Source organism: Monodelphis domestica, chromosome 5, assembly GCF_027887165.1.
Source record: "Monodelphis domestica isolate mMonDom1 chromosome 5, mMonDom1.pri, whole genome shotgun sequence".
Taxonomy (NCBI): Eukaryota; Metazoa; Chordata; class Mammalia; order Didelphimorphia; family Didelphidae; genus Monodelphis; species Monodelphis domestica.
In genome coordinates, this window is record NC_077231.1 from 146,951,627 (window position 1) to 146,971,856 (window position 20,230).

Genomic DNA, 20,230 nt, shown 5'->3' on the forward strand with positions numbered 1-20,230 from the left:
AACCAGAGTTACAGCTGGCTCAGGGCAACCTATGAAATAGGTGATTCCCTTAACAGCGGTATATTCAGTTAGGACAGACAGGAAAGAAAACTTCCTCTCCTCTGAGACTTAATGGTCTTTTCTGGAATTTATAGTAGCCCCTTGACACATTGTCATGGTAATTACTATATCATGGAAATCACATTCCTCCTCTTACTTCAGTTAAATAATCTCTTCATGTGAATGAATTAAAATTTTTAAGTGAACACACCAAATGGTGAGCAGAAGGACTGTAGTCATCAACTTGGACAGTGGACAAAAACAATGATCTTTAAAATATTTCTACCCATTTTAGATCTATTCATTCGGGGAGCCTGGGAAATTAAATCCACTGGTAACCAAAATCAAAATGGCTGTGCCAAAAGGTGGCAGTTTCAATTTGTACTTCCATATATTTATTCTGCAAAATTTAGACAGCTTGATCAAATACTCCTTTGAGTGGAGTGTTTGAATATGTACACAAAAGGAAGCAGAGAGCTTTCCTACCAAGCAGAGATAAAGAACAAATCTGATTTTTTTTTTTAATTTATGTGTTGAGTAAAGCAATGTGTATGTCTCTGTGAAGTTTTGAGTGAAATAATATGCACCACTGGCTTTTCTGCACTTTCTCAGAGGTAAAGCAACTTACATTCAGAGAAGTTGTGATTTTCCCTAGCTTAACCAGAAGCCACGAGAACTGAGAGCCTCTCATTGACAATCATTACCTGTCTTTGAAATAATAGTTACAGAGGCTAAAAGAACATACAATTTTCCAAATTATATGATCAAATTATCTATCTCATGAATTTCAGTCAATACTTAAATCAGGAAGAATTTTATAGAATCTTGCTTAGTGTCTTGGTATCTTCTTGTTCAAATCTAATCTCTTTGGAGGAGAAAAATGGGAAAGATCTGAGCATTGTGGATTTTTTTGAGGAAGGTTAACTTTGAAATGAAAACAAATAAGCAAAAAAAAAACCTTCACAGTTACAGTTGAGCAAGAAAAAATGGTAAAATAGAAGTTCACTTTTGGGTGCTTTGTATGGTATGTACCATCTTTCATTTCTCCTGCCACTACATTCTGAATGTCCATATGTGATTCATTGGGATTCTTCATTTGAAACCTATTTGCCCCAGGCTCTGAAATAAATCCTCCTTCTTCCAAAAAGAAAGAAAGAAAAAAAAGAACTCTTGTATTCCCTTGATTCCTTTTCATACAGGAAAGAATCTGATAATGCACATGAAGGTGCTTATAGCAGACATATAGCTTAATGTGTTACCCTTTCCAAGGATATTATAATTTAAAAGAATACTTATTACACAATTCTCTTTAAATCCCCCCCCAAAATGAATTTCTATGGGTGTAATTATAGGTCAGATGAAACATCTATTTTTCACTAACATTTTACTTTTGTATCTATTTCTAAAGTTGAAACCTAGCAAAAATATGCAGCTTGCTTAACATTTAGGGCATTTTTACAAATGTTTTCTCTAGAAGATTGGGCTAGGATTGGGAGAGAGGTGACAACAGATTAGCCCATAGGTCCCATGATCATGCACTAACTTGTGATGTCTAGAAGGGATCATGTCTATCTATGTGTCCTAGACATTTAGGGCTTCATGACTTACTTTGCTGACTCCTATTTGGGGGTTTTCCAAATCCTTTTTAACTTAATTTAAAATACGGTGACAATGTAATCATCTAAGTCTTAAGGGTGGAAACTCCAAAAGTACTATAAGAAGAATTTATTCCAAGCAACTGTGTCATTTTGTCATTTTGATTAACTTTCTATCCCTTTAGTTGCCACCTTCAAATTCTCTGAAATATCAGCGTTGTTGTTGGTGGTGGATGAACTAAATGCCTTTTTCTTAGAACTTGGAGAAAGAGAATAAATATGATGTATAATGAAAGGCAAAGTGTCATTGACTGAGATGTTATTACTAGTCTCATGTTCTTTATTATTTCTAAATTGTACATTCTTTTAAAGTATATGATTTGTTCATCACTTCATTATCTAAGCAAACCTGTTCACAGACATTTCTAAAAACCTTTTCATTTCTCTCTGTAGGTTGTTGTTTCGTAACATTTTATACAAGAAAAGCTGCACTTGAGGCTCAGAATGCACTGCACAATATTAAAACCTTACCTGGGGTGAGTCCATTTACTTTTGTACCAAATCACTTTATTGCTTGAAAATGGTCCCTTTCAGCTAAAGGTTCTAGTTATGGTCTCTTAATGCCAAAAAAATGGCTTTGGTCTTTGGAGGAGTAGGTGCTGACTGACCTCTTCAGTTCATGGACAGCAGCCATGCCAGCTGGCGAGTCCATAAAGGAGGATAGACATTAACTTTGAAGGAAAGAGCTCTCAAATAGCCCGTCCCCTGGATCGAAAATCAGAGTGACCCCACCGGGCAGCAGTAGGTGCCAGAGTGTATTGGGTGGGCTAAGATTTAAAAAGGGGGAGAAAAAAGCCAATACGTACACATACACTAGAAGCAAATGGAAAAGGAAAAAAGGTTTTACTCACCAGGAGCCCTTTTTCAAATTTAGTTTCTAGATTCTTTCTTTTGAAAGGACAAAATGTACCCTACATAGCCATAATATTAAGCCTCCTAATGGTTTCTAAACAGTTGATGGTGGTTAACAAAGTCGGTGTTTTAATATCCATTTTGTAACTTCACATTGATGGGGGGGGGGGGGCACAAAGCCTACATCGTTTTTTCATTTTCTTCCCAGCAATATTTGACTATTAGTACAATTCACTAGAAATGCCCTGATGACATATACTTAGCTACTTTATCAGAATATGTTATTTCTAAAAGGAATTTGTGGCAATTTTTATAAATTATATAATGATGTTAGATTGCCTTGTTCTATTTGAATATCTTTACTATTACTTGGAAATCAGCAATGAGTTAACTTAATATCCTAAATGGTTATCTGTTGGTGATAAAGAAGAATCTGTGGTAAGCAGAGAAAAAGATGATGATTTTATTGGAGCCTAGTATAATAAAAATAAGTGAATGTAAAATCAACTGTAATAAAATATGCTTACAGTTCAAGTTATAGATTTCTATATCTGCTCCATATATAATCCATGGACCTTACACATAAATCTGTCCCCTGAGAGCTAAAAAAAAAGTCTTGAATCTGCACAAGTCAACTTGTATCCTTCCTTATTTGGAACCTTAGTGATGTTTGTTCAGGAGAAAATTATAAAGCATAAATATCTTTCCAAAGTGACTTAAGCACTGATTTACAAATCACTCTAAAATAGGGATTTTCAACTTCTTTTTTTATATTGTGAACTGCTTTGGCAATCTAGTGAAACTTATGGACCCCTTCTTGGAATAATGTTATTAAATGCATAAAATACATTTAAAAAAAACCAAGTTCCTAAACTCCCAGCTTAAAAATGTGTTACTTTAGAGTCTAATGTCATTGAATTGAGGTCTTTTTTCCTAAACTATGACATTTTACTGACCCGTTTATAAGATGGAAGAAGTAGGGGAAGAAAAATTAGAGTACATTCATGATATGACAACTAAATAGCTTTGTTCAGAAACTGTGGTTTCCATTCAATTTAACATCATCCTACAATTCCAATTCTAATGGGACAGTTTTATTGTTTTAAATCCTAAAAGTGGCAGATTAGAGATAACATAGCTGAACTCTTAACATTCTCCTCCAAAAAAACTTTAAAAGAATGCCTCAGATCAAATTTTGGAGCTCCAAAGTCGAATAATACTGGAGTGATACATTTTTTCTGACCTAAGAAAATTTAGGAGGTCAGACAGAGAAGTTTATGATATCAGATTAGAAGCCTGTCCAGAGTAACTTTGGAAGCAATGAGCCCAAAACTGGTTAGGGGTTGATCAACAAGTCAGATAGAGATTACAAGGGACCTTTTGCTGGTACTGGGTACAACTGGTGCTGAATGGTTTTTGTATTGCCCATATGTAGTTATGGGGTTCAGTTCCAGGATGAAGAGGAATGCTGGGAGTCAGTTATTAGGGAGCAGAGGCCCTGGTTACAATTCCAAGATAAAGAGACCCTTAACTCTTGTGGCTACAGGGGACTAAAAGCCCATCCTGGGTAAAGAATTAGAATGCGGACCAGGTACTTCTAGGATCATACTATCATGGAAACACCAAAAACTTGAAGTCTCCCAGAACTAAGTCTGAAAATAGCAGTATGAAAAAACTTGAAGACTGGGATGGTACCTGCCCACCCCCAGGTGAGCAGAACCTAACTTTACATAAAGTTAAATTTAAGAAATAGGAAAGGGGAGGAAGAATAAACAACAACAAAAAAGGCTATTAAAATGACCAGGAAGACCAAGATATATACTCAGAAGAAGACAATGATGTGAAAACATCTATAAGAAAACTTCAAAGCAAAATGCCAATTTTATCCAAGCTTAACAAGAATTCGTAAAAGAGTTAAAGAAAGAGAAGATGGGTAGAGGAAGAAATTGAGAAAATAAATGAGTAATTTAAAAAATTATGAAAAGAGAATTAACAAGTTGGTAAAAGAGGCCCAAAAAAAGTACTAAAGAAAATAACACTTTAAAAAAACAGGACTGACCCCAAAATTCACCGGATAAAAGAAATCTTTTAAGAAACAGAATTGGCCAAATGGAAAAATAGGTACAAAATCTCATTAAAAATTAATTCCTTAAAATTAGAATTGGGCACGTGAAAAACTAACAAGTCATCAGAAATAAAAAACCAAAGTCAAAAGAATGAAAAAATAGAAGAAAATGTGAAATATCTCATAGGAAAATAACTGACTGAAAACTAGATAAAGGAGTGATAATGTAAGAATTATTAGAGGACTAAAAGTTATGATGAAATAAAGAATCTAGATACCATATTTGAAGAAATTATCAAGGAAAAATGCCCTGACCTACACAGGATAAAATAGAAATTGAAAGAATCCACCAATCACCTCCTAAAAGAGATCCCAAAATGAAAACTCCCAAGAATATTATAGCCAAGGTCCAGAGCTTCCAGGTCAAACAGAAAGTACTTTAAGCAACCAGAAAGGACCAATTCAAATATGATGGAGTCACAGTTAGAATCACATAGATGAGATTTAGTGGCTTCCACATTAAAGGAGCAGAGGGCTTCGACTATGATTTTCAGGAAAGCAAACAGGCTAGGATTACAACCAAGAATAACCTACCCAACAAAACTTAGTATAATCCTTCAGGGGGGAAATGGATATGATATAGAGGAGTTGCAAGCATTCCCAATGAAAAGACCAGAACTGAGTAGAAAACTTGACATTTAAATATAAGACAAAAGAGAAACATAAAAAGGCAAATATGGAAGAGTAAACATGAGGGTCTCAATAAAGTTAAAACTGACTACATTCCTATATGGGAAGATGATACATGTAATTCTTAAGGACTTTGTCATTATTAAGGCAGGTAAAAGCAGTTTACATAGACAGAGGGCATAGATGTGAATGGATTATGTTGGAGTGAGCTCCAAAAATAATGAAAGGATAAGAAAGAGTGATGCCCTGGGAAAGGGGGAAGTGAGGAAGTAGAACAGGGAAATTTTTCTCACCTAAAATAAATACTCATAGAGGAGCTTTTACAGTGTAAGGGAAATGGGTGCGGAGGGTGATGAACTGTGCTTGAATCTCAGTCTCCTTGGAATTTGTTTAAAGAGGGAAGAGAAAAATATATTTGTGTGTGTACACATATACAATATACATTCAGTTATGTATAGAAATGTCACTTACCCAATATGGAAATATGAGGAGAAAGCCATCAGAGAAAGGGAATAAGTAGGATCATAAAAGACAGGGGAGATTAAGAGAGGTGGTAGTTAGAGGCAAAATGGGGTTTTGACAAGCAATCGGATAAAAAAAAACAGAGTAGAAGAAATAGAAGAAAATGGAATGGAAGGGAATACAGAGTTAGTAATCATAACTATGAATGGTTTGCTCATCCATTAAATAGAAGTGAATAGCAAAATGTATTAGGAACAAGAATCCAACAATATGTTGTTTACAAGAGAGATACTTGTAACAGAAAGAAACACTCAGTTAAAATAAAGAGCTGGAGAAGAATCTAATATGCTTCAGATGAACTAAAAAAATTGGCAGGATTAGCAATCATGATCTCAGACAAAGCAAAAAGACTTAATTAAAAGGAATAATCAGAAAAACATTTTGCTAAAAGGTACAATAGACAATGAAATAATATCAAACATTTTTAACAAGTTTTTCTCTAATAAAGGTATCATTTTTAAAATCTATTCTGAGTAACTAAATTTATTTTTTATTTTTAAAATATTTTATTTTTAATATTAATAAATATTTTAATAAATATATTCATAAAAATAGGCACAGTTTATTCCCCAACTGATAGATGATCTAAGGATATAAACGGTTTTCAGAAGAAGTAATAAAAGTTATCTATCGTCATATAAAAGTGCTCTAAATTAGTATTTATAAGAGAAAGGCATATTAAAACAATTCTGAGGTACTACCTTACCTACCAGAAATGACAAATGCTACAAGGAATGAGAGAAAAATATGTAGTGAACTGATCCAACCATTCTGAAGAATAATATGGAACTAGGCCCAAAGGCTCTTGACTCACTACTATAATTATATCCCAAAAAAGAACACAGAAAAATTGAAAGGACATATATGTGTGTGTGTGTGTGTGTGTGTATGTGTGTGTATATATATATATATGTATATTTGTGGTCACAAAAATTAAAAATTGAGGGAATGCTCATCAGTTGGGGAATGGCTGAATAAGATGTGACATATGCTTGTAATATAAGAAATGATGAATTGTGGTTTCAAAAAACATGGCAAGACTTATATGAACTGGTGCAAAGTGAAATGAAAAGAACTTGGAGGTCACTGTGCATAAGAACAGCAATATTGTAATGATGATCAACTGTGAAAGACTTGGTTACTCTGATCAATACAATAATCCAACACAATTCCAAACGACTCATGGTTTAAAAAAAAAAAGTTAGCCATCTTCAGAGAGAGAATTGATGCACTCTGAATGAAATTTGAAGTATAATTTTCTCACTTTATTTTTCTTGCCTTCTTTTGGCAATGTGACTATTATGAAAATATGTTTTGCATGATCTCATGTATAATTGATATCATATTTCTTGTCTTCCCAGTTGGGGAGGAGGGAGAGAATGTGGAATTCAAAATTTAAAAAGAAAAGAATGCTAAAAATAAACAAAACAAATTTCAATCCATATTTTGTGATTGCTTTGGTAAAGGGATAGCTATTAAAACAAGCATATTTGGTAATAAAGGATGGTACTTCCACATTAAAATATACAGTATTGTTTTAGCTTTGTTCTTGATTCTATCCATTCATAGTTTTATCTGACATAAAAACAACTGTTTTCTGTGTGAATTTTTACAACTAGCTTAAAAAGGAATCAGTGTTAGTCACAATTAGTGGATGGAGTAAGTAATGCAAATCGTTAAATGGCTTAGCCAATGATACAAAATTCAATTGCTTGTCTTTCCCAGGCCTCCAGTCAGACTTAAAGATCATTTCTTACTCCCGTTTTTGAAAGGAAAACTCTTGTGCAATTACTTTTAGGGTTTTAGGGCCTATATCTCTTTGTCTGTTTATGCTTGGGACCATATGTTATTAGCATTTAGTGGTTAGATCAGTATAAATTCAAACTATATTTTACCTCTTAAAAGCAGGTTAATTTAAATTCATCACCTCTGCTAAAGAAAGAACTAGAATTCCCATCTTTCTAGCATATTTTATTTTTATTGCTAGCTTTTGTTTTATCTTGCTTCATTTTTCAAAATATCCCTCCCTACTTCCCTTCCCAAAAAGAAAGAAAACAATTAAGCAAAACTAATCTATTAACAGGAATCTTCATGGTATTCAATGTTCTTCACCCATAGTCCCCCAGCTCTGCTGATAAGAGAGAAAAGTGAACTTTCTCTTCTTTCTTTCACAGCAAAGCTTCCACATTTTTTTTGAACACCTAATATGTACTAAGCATTGTCGTAGGCCTTGGGGAGGAAGACATAGCAGTTGATGAAATAACAGTATCTGCTGTCATCTAACAGGTTGGGAATGACAAATAGATCTTTATAGGTGAAGGACAGCATATGACATCTAACAGTAGATTCATTGTATACAGTGAAAAACAGTAAGGTGACCCACGAGCATTTTAAAAAGCCTTACTGTGGTGCAGACCTACATCAAACAAATTATGTCTTTTTCAAAAACCTAGCTGGATATCTGCCTTTCATTTTGCCTTTAAATCCCTGTGCATGGCGGAGTTACAGAGTGGTGACTGTTTATTAAGAAATCCCTTTGTAACTACAAAAATCTGCATATCCTTGTTTTAAGAGAGAAAGAGAGCCGGGTTATTATTTTTTTTTTATTTCAGTTTCATCTGCCCAATTACTTGAGGCAGGTTAAATGAAAAATCTGAAAAGCCATGTCTGATTTGTAGGCTTTGAGCTTCTTCAGCCCACTCAGTGTGTGCTACATTTGCTGTTCCAAATTAGGTAGATGCGTACAGAGTGTTATACATCCTGCTTTTATGTATAGCTTTATCTGATAAACACCACCCTTAACAGCTACATGAAAAAACCATGAAAGTGGTGTCTTTTAGCTGTATCCTTTTGGTGGACATGAAGAAATGGGACCAGACATAAATGATTAATGCATATTCTTGGAAGAAAATATTGCAGGGTGCCTTGCTGTTTGATTACAAGCCTTGGAATTAGTCAACATTTCCATAATTCTAAACCAATATACACCTGTTTTCCCACTGTGATGTGAAGGCACAACTTAATTTAACAGAAACCCTGCTGGGCTAAATCTCTCATTAAATACCAAGCCTGTTCGGTAATTTAAAGTTGTAGTACCACTATTTTAACTGCGGCCTTCCATATTATGAAATTAATAAGAAATTAAAGCCGTTCTTTGCTACGTGACTCACTTTCTGACTTCTTTTTTGGAAAAAAATGATAAAGAAATGTGTATCAGCAGCTGACACTTTTATAGTTTTCATGATATAACCATGTCCCTGTGGATAAAATCCGTTTTATTATTAAGAAAGGGGGGAAAAACCTTGCTTCTTTTTTTTTAAATGACTAAAGCTCTTCATTTAAAGTAAAAATAGATTTCTTGCTAAATTGCATTTCTTTTTTGTCATAGGTCCTTTTTGTCAGAACTAACTTTTATCCTGTTACCAAACTTGATTTAGGTATTTATTTTCTCTTTACACGATATCTTTTCATGAAGAGAACAAAGGACTGGGTCACTGAAAAGAAATCAATGCCTTTGGGACTATTGGCTTAGTAGGTGAATGCATCTCCTATTAGATTTTTTATTTAGGGTATCCACGCCAACTCTGCTTCTCTGACTCTGTGACATCTTTACCTCTGGGTATAACTTGGAAAGGGTCAGGGCTTTATTGATCAAGCATAAGGGGCAGGACAAAGCCATCATGGGTACTTTTCTCAAACCTTTCTTCACCTAGCTTCCTGAAAAAGACAAGGAATCAATCATCCTATGAAAATTTTCAAATGCTGATTAAGAAGAGAAAAAGGAAATAAATATCTTAGTAGTTAATAGAAGAAACTAAGAATAAGAGCCTTATTCTTGCTTTTCTCACAGAGTTTTGCTTTAGGGAAAAAAGGTTATAGAATCACAAAATTTGGGGCCTAGAAGGCTACTTAGAAGTTATCTATCTGCTCAAGGGGTGCTTAACCTTTTCTGTGTCATGGCCCCTTCTGACAGTCTGACCCTTTTGCAAATGTTAAAATGTTTTTGATGCATTCGACACAGGGATTTACAAAGGAAGTAATAAAATAATAACAATAATATTTTACATTAATAATAATAATGGCAAACAGCTAAAAACCTACTATACTATGCCAAGCACTTTACAAATATTATCTCATTTGATAGTCACGTCAACCTTGAGAGGTAGGTGCTAGGATTTTCCTCATTTTACTGATGAAAAAACGGTGACAAACAAATGTTAAGTGTCTTATCCAGGGTCACACAGCTAGTATCTGAGTCTAGTTTTGAATTCACAGCTTCTAAACTCCAGGACCAGCTATCTACCCACATAGCTTCCCCCAATAATTGAATAAAATATGTTGACTCTAACACATGTAATTTAATAAGATAATTATCATTTAAAAAAAAAAAGGTCATGGACCCTACAAAACCTTTATCTAATCAAACCCCTAGATTTTTATAGCTATTTTTAAAGTAACTGCCATTTACATTGTGCTTTAAGGTTTGTTAAGATCTTAACTAATCTTATTTGACCCTCACAATAGCTTTATTGTTGAGTTAGTATGAGGGGTGTTACTCTTCCCTGCATTACCATGAGGAAACTGAAGCACACAGGGAAATGGTTTACCCCTGGTCACACAACGAACACTACCAGCAACAGTATTTAAACCCAGGCTTCCTAGCTCCAAGCCCAGCACTCTTGCTTCTCCGGGGACACTAATGAGGAGCAAACAGGGACCAAGCGCCTTGCCCAACCTCACACAGGCACTAGGGAGCCACGATGAAACTGGAGCCCAGATCTCATTTCACATTCAGGTTCTCACACTGCCCCCCTCCTTCCTGGCCTCATTATTTGGATCCTGAGGTCCTGCAGTACTGGTGTGGTCTCTTGGCCTTGATTTAAAGAGGCTGCTCTCCCTGACAAAGGGGAAAGTCCAGATGAATGTGGAAAAACAGGGAGTGAGGCTAGGGAGGCTGTGTCTCTTGGGGAAACACTGGCGGAGCTTGGGTGCTGGGGAGAGAATCGGGAGAATGTGGAAGGACTCCTCTGACCATGACGCCTTAATGAAAGGACCCAGGGCGAAGGAAAACCAAGCACTGAGCTAACGCAGTTGAATAAGTATCAGGCACGGTCCCCAGTTAAAAACACCAAGGACAATACTTATTCAATCACTAGCATCATTCAATATTAATACTAAATTTATGTGCTTTGGTATTTTACCTCTTTTAAAAGAGTGCTAATATTTATCTGAAGATCTCTGATGCATCTTGCTTCTGAATTGAAGTATTCCTGGCCCACCATGACTGTGTCTGCCCCAGCACTATCGGACAACCAGTACATTCTACCCGCATTATCTGATAAACCTCACCCGTAACAGCTTCATGAAAAATGGGGCAGTGGCTACATGAAGATATGCCGTACACAAAGTTTAACAAGCACTGTCTACTTTATCTTAGTACCTGACACTTAGTAGGAACTTTAAAAATGGTTGCTGAATCCCCCTGGATGTCTGGGCCGGTTATATGCAAAATGTGGCTGTTCCTCACTTTCACTAATCCTGTAACAGATGACACAAGCTTTGGAACAGCTCTGCTGTTTGGGGCTTCATGTAGGCATACCCCAAGTGATAATGTTATTTAGTAGAAATGCTGTCAGGTACCATTATTTTTTCCCAGGGAGAAGACCTTATAAAAACAACTTGAAAGATTCGTCTTGTTTTGGCAGAGTTAATTTAGTTTAATTAAAAAATAAAATTGAAAAGACCTTAATTGAGCCACAGTGGAACTCCCGATATCTTTTCAATAATCAAATGTTCAAGGCTAAATGTCCTTGTGCAGATGACAGAATTAAGCCTTGTCTCTCTTTATCCAAGGTCTTAACACATATTGTCTCTAGCAATAAGGTCTTTTGATTGAAAATCTACAGCAGTACCATTAGAGCATTCACTGTATAAATTAATTTAATTAAAGATGTAATAACAGAGAGAAATATAGTTTTGAAAAAGCTCTTAAAATTTTAACAGCAAGGAGGAGTCTGTGGAATTTGCATGTCTTATAAAATATTAATTGCAAATTTCTTCCAGACATTTTCTCTGAGCCGTTCTTCTACTTCTTTTTAGAGTCACTACCAGTTTTATTAAATGCAGTTTATATTGAAAAGTCATTGCCTCAAAGCGAGCATTTGTTTAGAATGTCTTATTTTAGCAGCGGTGTGCAGAAAGGTATTTTATAATTGGAAGGGTGTGCCCCTTTCAGATCTCAGCAAATCCCAAGATCCTAAGGAGCAAGGCTAGAGAGGATGAGATCTAAGGCAGAGGCCGGTTCAGGTGTGATTGGGTCTGTCCACACCAAATGAAGTATCTGCAGGTTTGAATAGCTCATTTGCATGTAAAATCTGTCCAGGCTTGAGCCAAGATATTGAACTTGCCCTCAGACCTTAGACAGCTTGGGCACCTTTTACATAACCAAGCACTTATTTGCCTGGACCACCAAGAGGACACTAGAGCTTAAAAATGTGAGGAACTCTGAACCCCAAAGATGCTAGGCAGTTATTGGGCCAAGGTCTAATACCTGATTATGGCTCAGCCTAAAGAGGTTTGGGAAATATATTGGATGGTCAGAACCTTGACCAATTTGATTCAATTTAATAAACATTAAGCACCTAATTACTATGTTCCAGGCACTATACTAAGTACTAGGAATATAAACAGAGCCAAAAGACAATTCTTGCCCTTGGGGAGCTTACAATATAATAAGGGAGACTAGTGAGCAGCTGAGTAGCTCAGTGGGTTGAAAGCCAGGAGGTCCTGGATTCAAATGTGATCTCAGATACTTTCTAGCTGTGTGTCCCTAGGTAAATCACAACCCCTGATGCCTAGCCCTTACCACTCTTCTGCCTTGGAACTAAAACATGGCATTAATCTTAAGGCAGAAGGTAAGGGTTTAAAAAGAAATAAAAACAAAGGAGACTATATAATCAAATGTATATAAAGCAAACCATATTCAAGATAAATAGGAAATAACTAGGAAAAGGAAATCACTGGAATTAAGATAAATCTGCAGTTTTATCGCTCTTTGCGCATAGTTGCAAATGTTCTCCAGTATGGTTGGACTACTAACAGTTTTATTAGTATACCTATTTTCGCTCATCTACTCCAGGATTTGTCCCTTCTGGTAGTGATGAGGTTAGCACCGCAGAGTTGTTTTAATATGTATTTCTCTAATCAATTCTCAATTTTTTAAAATAATAAAAGAGTGTGTTTTTAATTTTTTTTTTAAGGATAAAAGGTGGTAAAAGGCAGAGACAACAGAAGATCAAGGATTTCTATGGTGTTCTTGACCAAAAAAGTCTATTGGTCTGTTGCAAACTCCATTCCTAGTTGTTCCTTTTTCTTTAATTACCTCTTATGATTTAGGCAGTTGGCTCTAGTGCCATGGCACTAATGCCCTCATCCTTTGTATAAACAGTTTTTCTCTCTTTTTAAAAAAAAATTCTAACTTCCATAAAATATCTCATAACCTGAACTCCAATTCTGTTGATATTCTCCAGGTTCCAGTGGTCAGACTCTGATCAGGTTCAGTCAGGAAAAAAGTTTACCACAAATTCTTTTGTTCAAAATGATTGTGGGAGCCAGCTCATAATCACACAGTCCCCCAAGGCCAGTTGCATATTTATATAATTATTTAGTCTAAAATTCTAGCATGTAAGCATACATGAACCCCCACCCCCACCCCGCATCTTCTGTGAGTTGTATTATTGTCTGAATAATCAGACAGGGTTCAGTAGAAAATCCCAAGCCTTGCATACAGAAGGTGTTTATTCAGTACCCAGAAATAATTTATTAAGTGATTGCGGGGGGGGAGGCGATACACATCAGTTCAGTGCCTGCTACTTAACAAAAACTTGGCAAAGATGATCTCATTGGATCCTCACAGCCACCTTGAGAGGTAGATGCTATTCTTAGTCCATTTTACAGTAGAGGAAACTGGCAGACAGAAATGACCACACCAGGGTCACCCCATTGCAAGGGATAGTTTTGTGGAAGTAGAGGTTCGCTTCATGCTGCTTGGTCCATATAGCAGACTGGAGGGATAATTCTAAAGGTCTAAGTGGTGATGGCGGCAGAGTATCTGATTCTTCCTAAGGAAGCACTTCCTGACCCTTACATGTGCAGAGGCAGAAGCGGCTGCCTTGGGGAGTGGAGAGGAGCACCTTTTGCCGGAGGGCCACTTGGGGGAGAGGCTCTGTCTGTCCAGATACAGGGCACTCTGAACCACCCGGGCCATGCTGGGCCATCTTCTGGTCCACGTCTCATGGGATGACAGGGGATCGCTGTTTGTAAGTGTGTGTGAATGTGTGGACACAGGATACATAGCCAGCACCTTTTCCGCTAAGGCTGTCTCCCTGGGCAACTACGTTTTCTCATCTGGAGACGACTCATTCTCTCCCCCAAAGTATTTATTCTGTTTTGTTTCCTTTTGTAAAGGGGCAGCATAACGCCTCTTGGGCTTACGATTTGTGTGCTTTCTAACATAATGCCATATGCTCCATTATGATAATTCCTGCCATCCACCATACTTAATTGGGAGATCGTGAAACTCCAGTAGCTAGCGTTTGCACACATCTTCAAGCTCTTGAAGATGCACATAAAGAAATATAACAAGGTGTCTTTCATGTTTTCAGCGATAGACTTTTCTCAAGGTCTGATGCAATGTGGAGAATGTTTCTACTGATGAATTGATGAATACGGCTACAAAGTTTACTGTACATTTCTCAGATTCATATTTAAAGAGCTTGTCCTGCCTGGATTCAAATTTGGCCTCAGGCACTTCCTAGCTGTGCGTCCCTGGGCAAGTTACTTAACCCTGGTTGCTTATCCCCTCACAGTCGTCTGTCTTCCTGGGAGACAGAAGGTAAAGGTTTAAAGAAAGAACTCGTCCTGGGTAGATTGAGAAGTTTAGGCTTCGAAGGTCTCGTAAGGAATAGTCCTCCGTGACGCTAAGCCTATTGGGTTTCAGTGCTTATGTCCAACGGGCAAAGTCTAAAGAAAGGAAAAACGTTTTCTGACCCTTCTTCCCACAGTGGTTTATAACTTCTGGAGAAGGAGCAGCGATGTAGCACAGTGGATTGGCCTAGAAGCAAGAGGATCAGGGGTCATCTGGCCCCAGACACTCCTAGCTTTTTGTGACCCTGGGCAAGTCATTTAACTCTTTTTTTGCATAGCCCGTACCACTCTGCTCTTAGAATTGATGTGAAGACAAGGAAAGGTTTGTTGGGTTTTTTTGTTTGTTTTTTTTTTTGTTTTTTTTGTTTAAGAAGAAGAAATCTGTATAGTTTATATTTACTTGTACCACCCTCCTGGAATATATTTCATGAATTCAGAGACTATTTGATTTGGTCTTTATAAATTCCATGCCTAACACATAGAAAACACTTCATGTTTGTTGCTGAATTGCTAAATGTGACTTCTGTGCCTTTTGCCACTGAGAATAGAGGTCCTTTCCCACCTACTGCAAAGTGTCAAGTGGGGATCACAGAACCTGGTCTCAGAAGCCAAAGAGTTTTGTTTATGAGGGATATACCAAAGGTCGTACTAGTACATGTTTAACAAAATGGTAGCATGCCACACTTTTAAATTTAATCTATATGGTACTATTTAATCCTTCACTTTCTCAAGTCTATACAATCAACAAATCAATACACCAATTCCTGATTGATGGCCTTGGCTGATTTCCCAGATGTAGATGTTCACACTGAAAATTTAACAATCAACTCCAGGAAAAGCAGCCTTTTTAGCACATCTTAGTACTATTTTTAAATTGTGTTGACCTTACAATCCTCCTGAAAAGGTTTTGGAGAGCCCCCAATGATCCCTGAACCACACTTTAAGAGCAGCTGATAGTAAAAGTAAAGTTCTGACAAAGGGTTCTAAATGGTGCTAACCTAGTTTAAGTAGGCCTAATTCCATTGTCTTGACCTGTATTTCCAGATAAAAGTGAGTTGAAAAGCTAGGGCAAGTAACTAGATGAACTAATAGTCATGGAGTTAAAACAGAGAAAAAGGAGAGGATAGACTGTAGTCATGATTGGAGGCCCATAGTTTTTTGTTTGTGTATATTCTGTTGTTATTTCCTTATAAGACATGCTTCCTGACCCCCACCCTCCTAGTGCAGAGAATGGAAAACACTGGGAATATACAGTCCAGTACTGGAAATTTGACTCTGCAAACAATATTTCAGGAATAACTGTATTCCTTTCATTAAAATAGAGCTAAATTTATATCACCTTTATAGAAATGATACAAAGGAAAGAATGCCAGAGTAACACAATTAAAATCACAGAGCATTGGGTTTCAGAGGTAATCATTCCTCCAGATGGATCCTAATAAGGTTTGAGCCAGTTTCTGTACGACTCAGTCCCCAAAAAGACTGATAGAACTTCAAAAAGTTTGGAGAAATGCTACCAACCCAATTAAGAGTCAAAATGTGAACTGATGTAAGGGGAAAGGTTCTAGTGTTGAAAAGAAACTGGAAAAAAAATGTTGAAGTGAAGCTGACTATTTGGGCCGTTGTCCAAGTAACAGTTTTAGAAACTGGGGCTTCATCGAAGAATCATCACCTGAACAATTTACTGGGATGTAAGACAGAGAATGAGTCATTGAAAAATTGCTCCAGAGACTATAGCAAATGGAAACAGATCTGTCACTGCCCATAATCATCCTCCCCTCCTTAAGTTTTAGAATTCTCAGAAGGAATATAAAATAATAGATGATAATAATAGTAAAAATAATGTTAATAGAAAAGGAATGTGGCCCCCAGTACTGCACAGGGTTCAAAATGAACACTATGTAGAAGATTATGATGAAGTCTAATGGGATAGCCACACTTGGATCAAGAAACTGACCAAAGATAATGTACCAATCACTTTTTAGAACCTTCCCTTATCCACCTGGGCAGATAGTGAATCAAATGCCCAGCCTGAAGCCAGGAAGATGGATCTGCCTGACTTTAAATCTAGCCTCAGAGATTTATTAGCTCTGTGACCGTGGGGAAGGCCCTTCATCCTGTTTGCCTCAGTTTCCTCATCTATAAAATGAGCTGGAGAAGGAATAGCAAACCACTCCAGTGTTTTTGCCAAGAAACTCCAAATGGGGTCACAAAGAGTAGAAAATAACTGAAACAACTAAACAACAAGCAACAATTTATCCCAGTTCTGGCTTTCCCTTTGGTCTGTGTAGTATGGGAAGTGCTTCAATAAGCCTCACTTGTATGATGACATGATAATAAAGCTCTGTTTCAGGAAGATAGCATTACCATCTTGACTAGAGCCAACCATCTGCCAAAACGATCAGAAAGGACAAGCAGCTACATGGCACAGTAAATAAAGCACTGAGCCTCAAGTCAGGAAGCCCTGAGTTCAAATCCAGCCTCTAATACTTAATAGTTATCTGACTCTAGACACAAAATCTGAACCCAGATCTTCTTGACTTCAGGAAGTCATCCATATTGCTGGAACCAGAATCCATAATTATTACCCACTCAGCTAAGTAAAAATGGGCAATAAGATTTCTATAGAGTATGCAAAGAATATTGTAACAGTTTCAACTGTTATGATTAAAATTTAGGGGAAACTGAGGCAGGTAAAAATTAGTTTCTCTCTGTCAAGGAGTATTATATTTTTTGAGGTTTATTAAAGGTTAAGGATTTTAAAAAATACAGAATAAGAAAGCACATGTCTAGGCCCAGAGAGTCCCATTCAATTTCACTTACATCATGAGAGACCCGTCTGCTGGGAAGCAGAAGTAGGGAAAAAGTGCACCTAGGTGGATACAGTCAGTTTAAATACCCCATCTTGCTCTTGGCCCAGATGAGGTTACAAGGCATTTTGGAAAGTGAGCAAGAACTTCTGGGAAATGGAGTCCTGGGTTCAAGTCTCCATTTTTTACAGTATGACAGAGGTATCATGGAGTGAGAAGCCTGAAAATTCTAGCTCTTGCTCTATCTCCGGTTTGCTCCTTCAAGCTGCCTGACAAGTGGACAAGCTTGAGCTTAGAGCCCTGTAGTCAGATTCTACCCTTGAGCTCCTAAATCAGCCTATTCCATTCTTGGATATAAATATCACAGATATGAAATATTAAATAGCTATAATTGTTAGGTAGTCTCTCCTGGCATCAAGCCTGAAGTTTTCTCCTTGCAATTTGCATCATAGCTCCTATTTGTGCTCTCCAGAGAACCAAGTAAAACAAGTCTAATCCTTCTTCCATGTAACAGTTCTTCAAACACTTAGGATCATCATTTTAGAACTGGAAGGGACTTTCAAGGTCAACAAGTCTGACCTTTTCATTTTATACATGAGGGGAAAACCTGAGGCTCTGAGGTGGTCACAAAAGTAGTAACTGGCAGAGACAGGATTTGAACCTAGACCCTCTCACTCCAAGTCCAGTAATCTTGACACTGTACTGTGCTGAAGATAGCTATCATGCTCCATCTGTAGTTTGTTTTTGTTTTTTCTCATCTCCAAACTAAACATCCCTAATCCTTCAACTGATCCTTTCTTTTGGGGGGAGAAGAGATATTCTCAAAGCCTTTTAATATCCTGGTTGCTTTCCTGCTAATCGATGCCCTTCCTAAAATGCTTTCCCTTGAACTGAACATCATAATATGCTCTGATCAGGTCAGAGTATAATAGAGCTGTCACTGGTGTAACAGTTAAAATTTAGGAATATGGGGAGACTGAGGCAGGTAGAAATTAGTTTCTCTCTGCAAGGAGTATTACATTTTTTAGAGATTTATTAAGGATTAAGGATTAAAGAATATACAAGTAAGAACCATGTGCCTAGGCCAGAGGACTGGACAAAATAACCTCACATCATGGAAGAGACACCTCTGCTCCAAAACGGAAGTCCAAAAGAGCGAGAGCCTCAAAAGCTTTTGCAATCAGCTTAAGTACCTTCTTGATCTCACCCACCTCAGAATTCCGTGAGATTACAAAGCATTTTGGGGAAGTGGAGCAAAGGCTTGTGGGGATTGTAGTCCTGTATTTGAGTCTATTTTTTACACTGGGCTTAGGTCAGACTCTGATGCCTCTTCAGGTTCAGCTTAAGGTTGTTTTCAATTTGTTGGCTTCCATCCCACACTGTTGACTCAGATTAGGAATTCAGACTACTAAAAGCCCTAGGCCTTTCTCAAACAAATCACACTGTTCTTTGACCACAGCTTCCCCATCCTGTGAGTAGTTGATTTTTTGAACCCACAAGTAAGACTTTACATTTACCCATATATTCAGCTTTTCAGATTTGCCCCAATGTTCTAGCCTTTCAAATTCTCTTTAGAATCCTGATTCTGTCATCCAGAATATTAGCTTTATGTCATCAGCAAATGTGATAAGCAGATTTCATGCTATATAAAAAGCATTTTTATAGCCAACTCTTGATTGTCTAGTTGGCAGATTCTCCAAGAACTTTGCATTTGTCTTTACTGTCTTCAACACAAGTCTTACTGCTGGTGACAGTTGTAGCAGAGGATAAAAAAGACTAAAGGAAAGGCAATGAAATATATAACTTGAGCTCCTTGCTTACAGTTGTGGTTGGACAAGAAAAAAAATTTAGACTAATGGGATTGAGAGATTGTCTAAATAGATAACCTACTTGGTATTCTTTAAGACAGATTAATACAATTCCTTCCTGCTCTGGTAATGGAAACAATTGAGAATCCTCTGGGTTTTCAAATGGCTTTAGAGTTTTGTTATTCCTTCTTTAATTTTTTAAAAAAGATTGATTTTGTTTACCTGTTATTTTGTGAAGAAAACCAAAGCACAGGACAATTAAATTATACTTCTGAGTTCAAAGCAAAGCCAGGACTAAACTAGAATTGGAACATTCAATTATTACCCACCAAGCAAAGTAAAAATAAGCTTAGGGCCATGGACTTCTATAGAGTACACAAAAAATACGTGATAGCAGAGATGGCATTACTGAGTGAGAAGCCTGAGAATTCTAGATCTTACTCTTTCTGATTTATTCATTCAATTCAATCCAACATTAATGAAATATCTCAAGGATTTTCAGTTGTTTTTAGTCGTGGCTAACTTTGTGACCACATTTGACATTTTCTTGGCAAAGATACTAGAATAGTTTACCATTGTCTTCTCCAGCTCATTTTACAGATGAGGAGACTAAGGTAGAGTTAAGGGACTTGCTTGGAGTCAGACAAATATATATATATTTATACACACATATATTTTACCCTAAAAGCTGGGGATACAAAAAAGAAAAAAATTATGGCATGTTGAACTCTGATTGGGGAGCTTTAACCTTATGTGATCCCAAGCCAGGTCTCCACACCACTTCCTGGCCATTTTCATACTTGCCTCCATCTTCCTTTTCTAGCTCTATTTTCAGTGTAGTCTTTTTCTATTCTTCTGGAGAGC

General features: G+C 36.9%; 1 protein-coding gene across 41 annotated transcripts in view; it reads left to right on the top strand.

The window, feature by feature from the left end:
* The window catches only part of CELF2 (CUGBP Elav-like family member 2), a 969,858-nt gene that overhangs the window by 821,270 nt on the left and 128,358 nt on the right, over positions 1-20,230 (top strand). For all 41 annotated transcript variants that reach the window (XM_056800816.1, XM_056800818.1, XM_056800805.1 and 38 more), the window contains one exon: positions 2,088-2,170. In XM_056800816.1, coding sequence (XP_056656794.1) covers positions 2,088-2,170 — 83 coding nt within the window. The remainder of the gene's footprint in view (positions 1-2,087; positions 2,171-20,230) is intronic.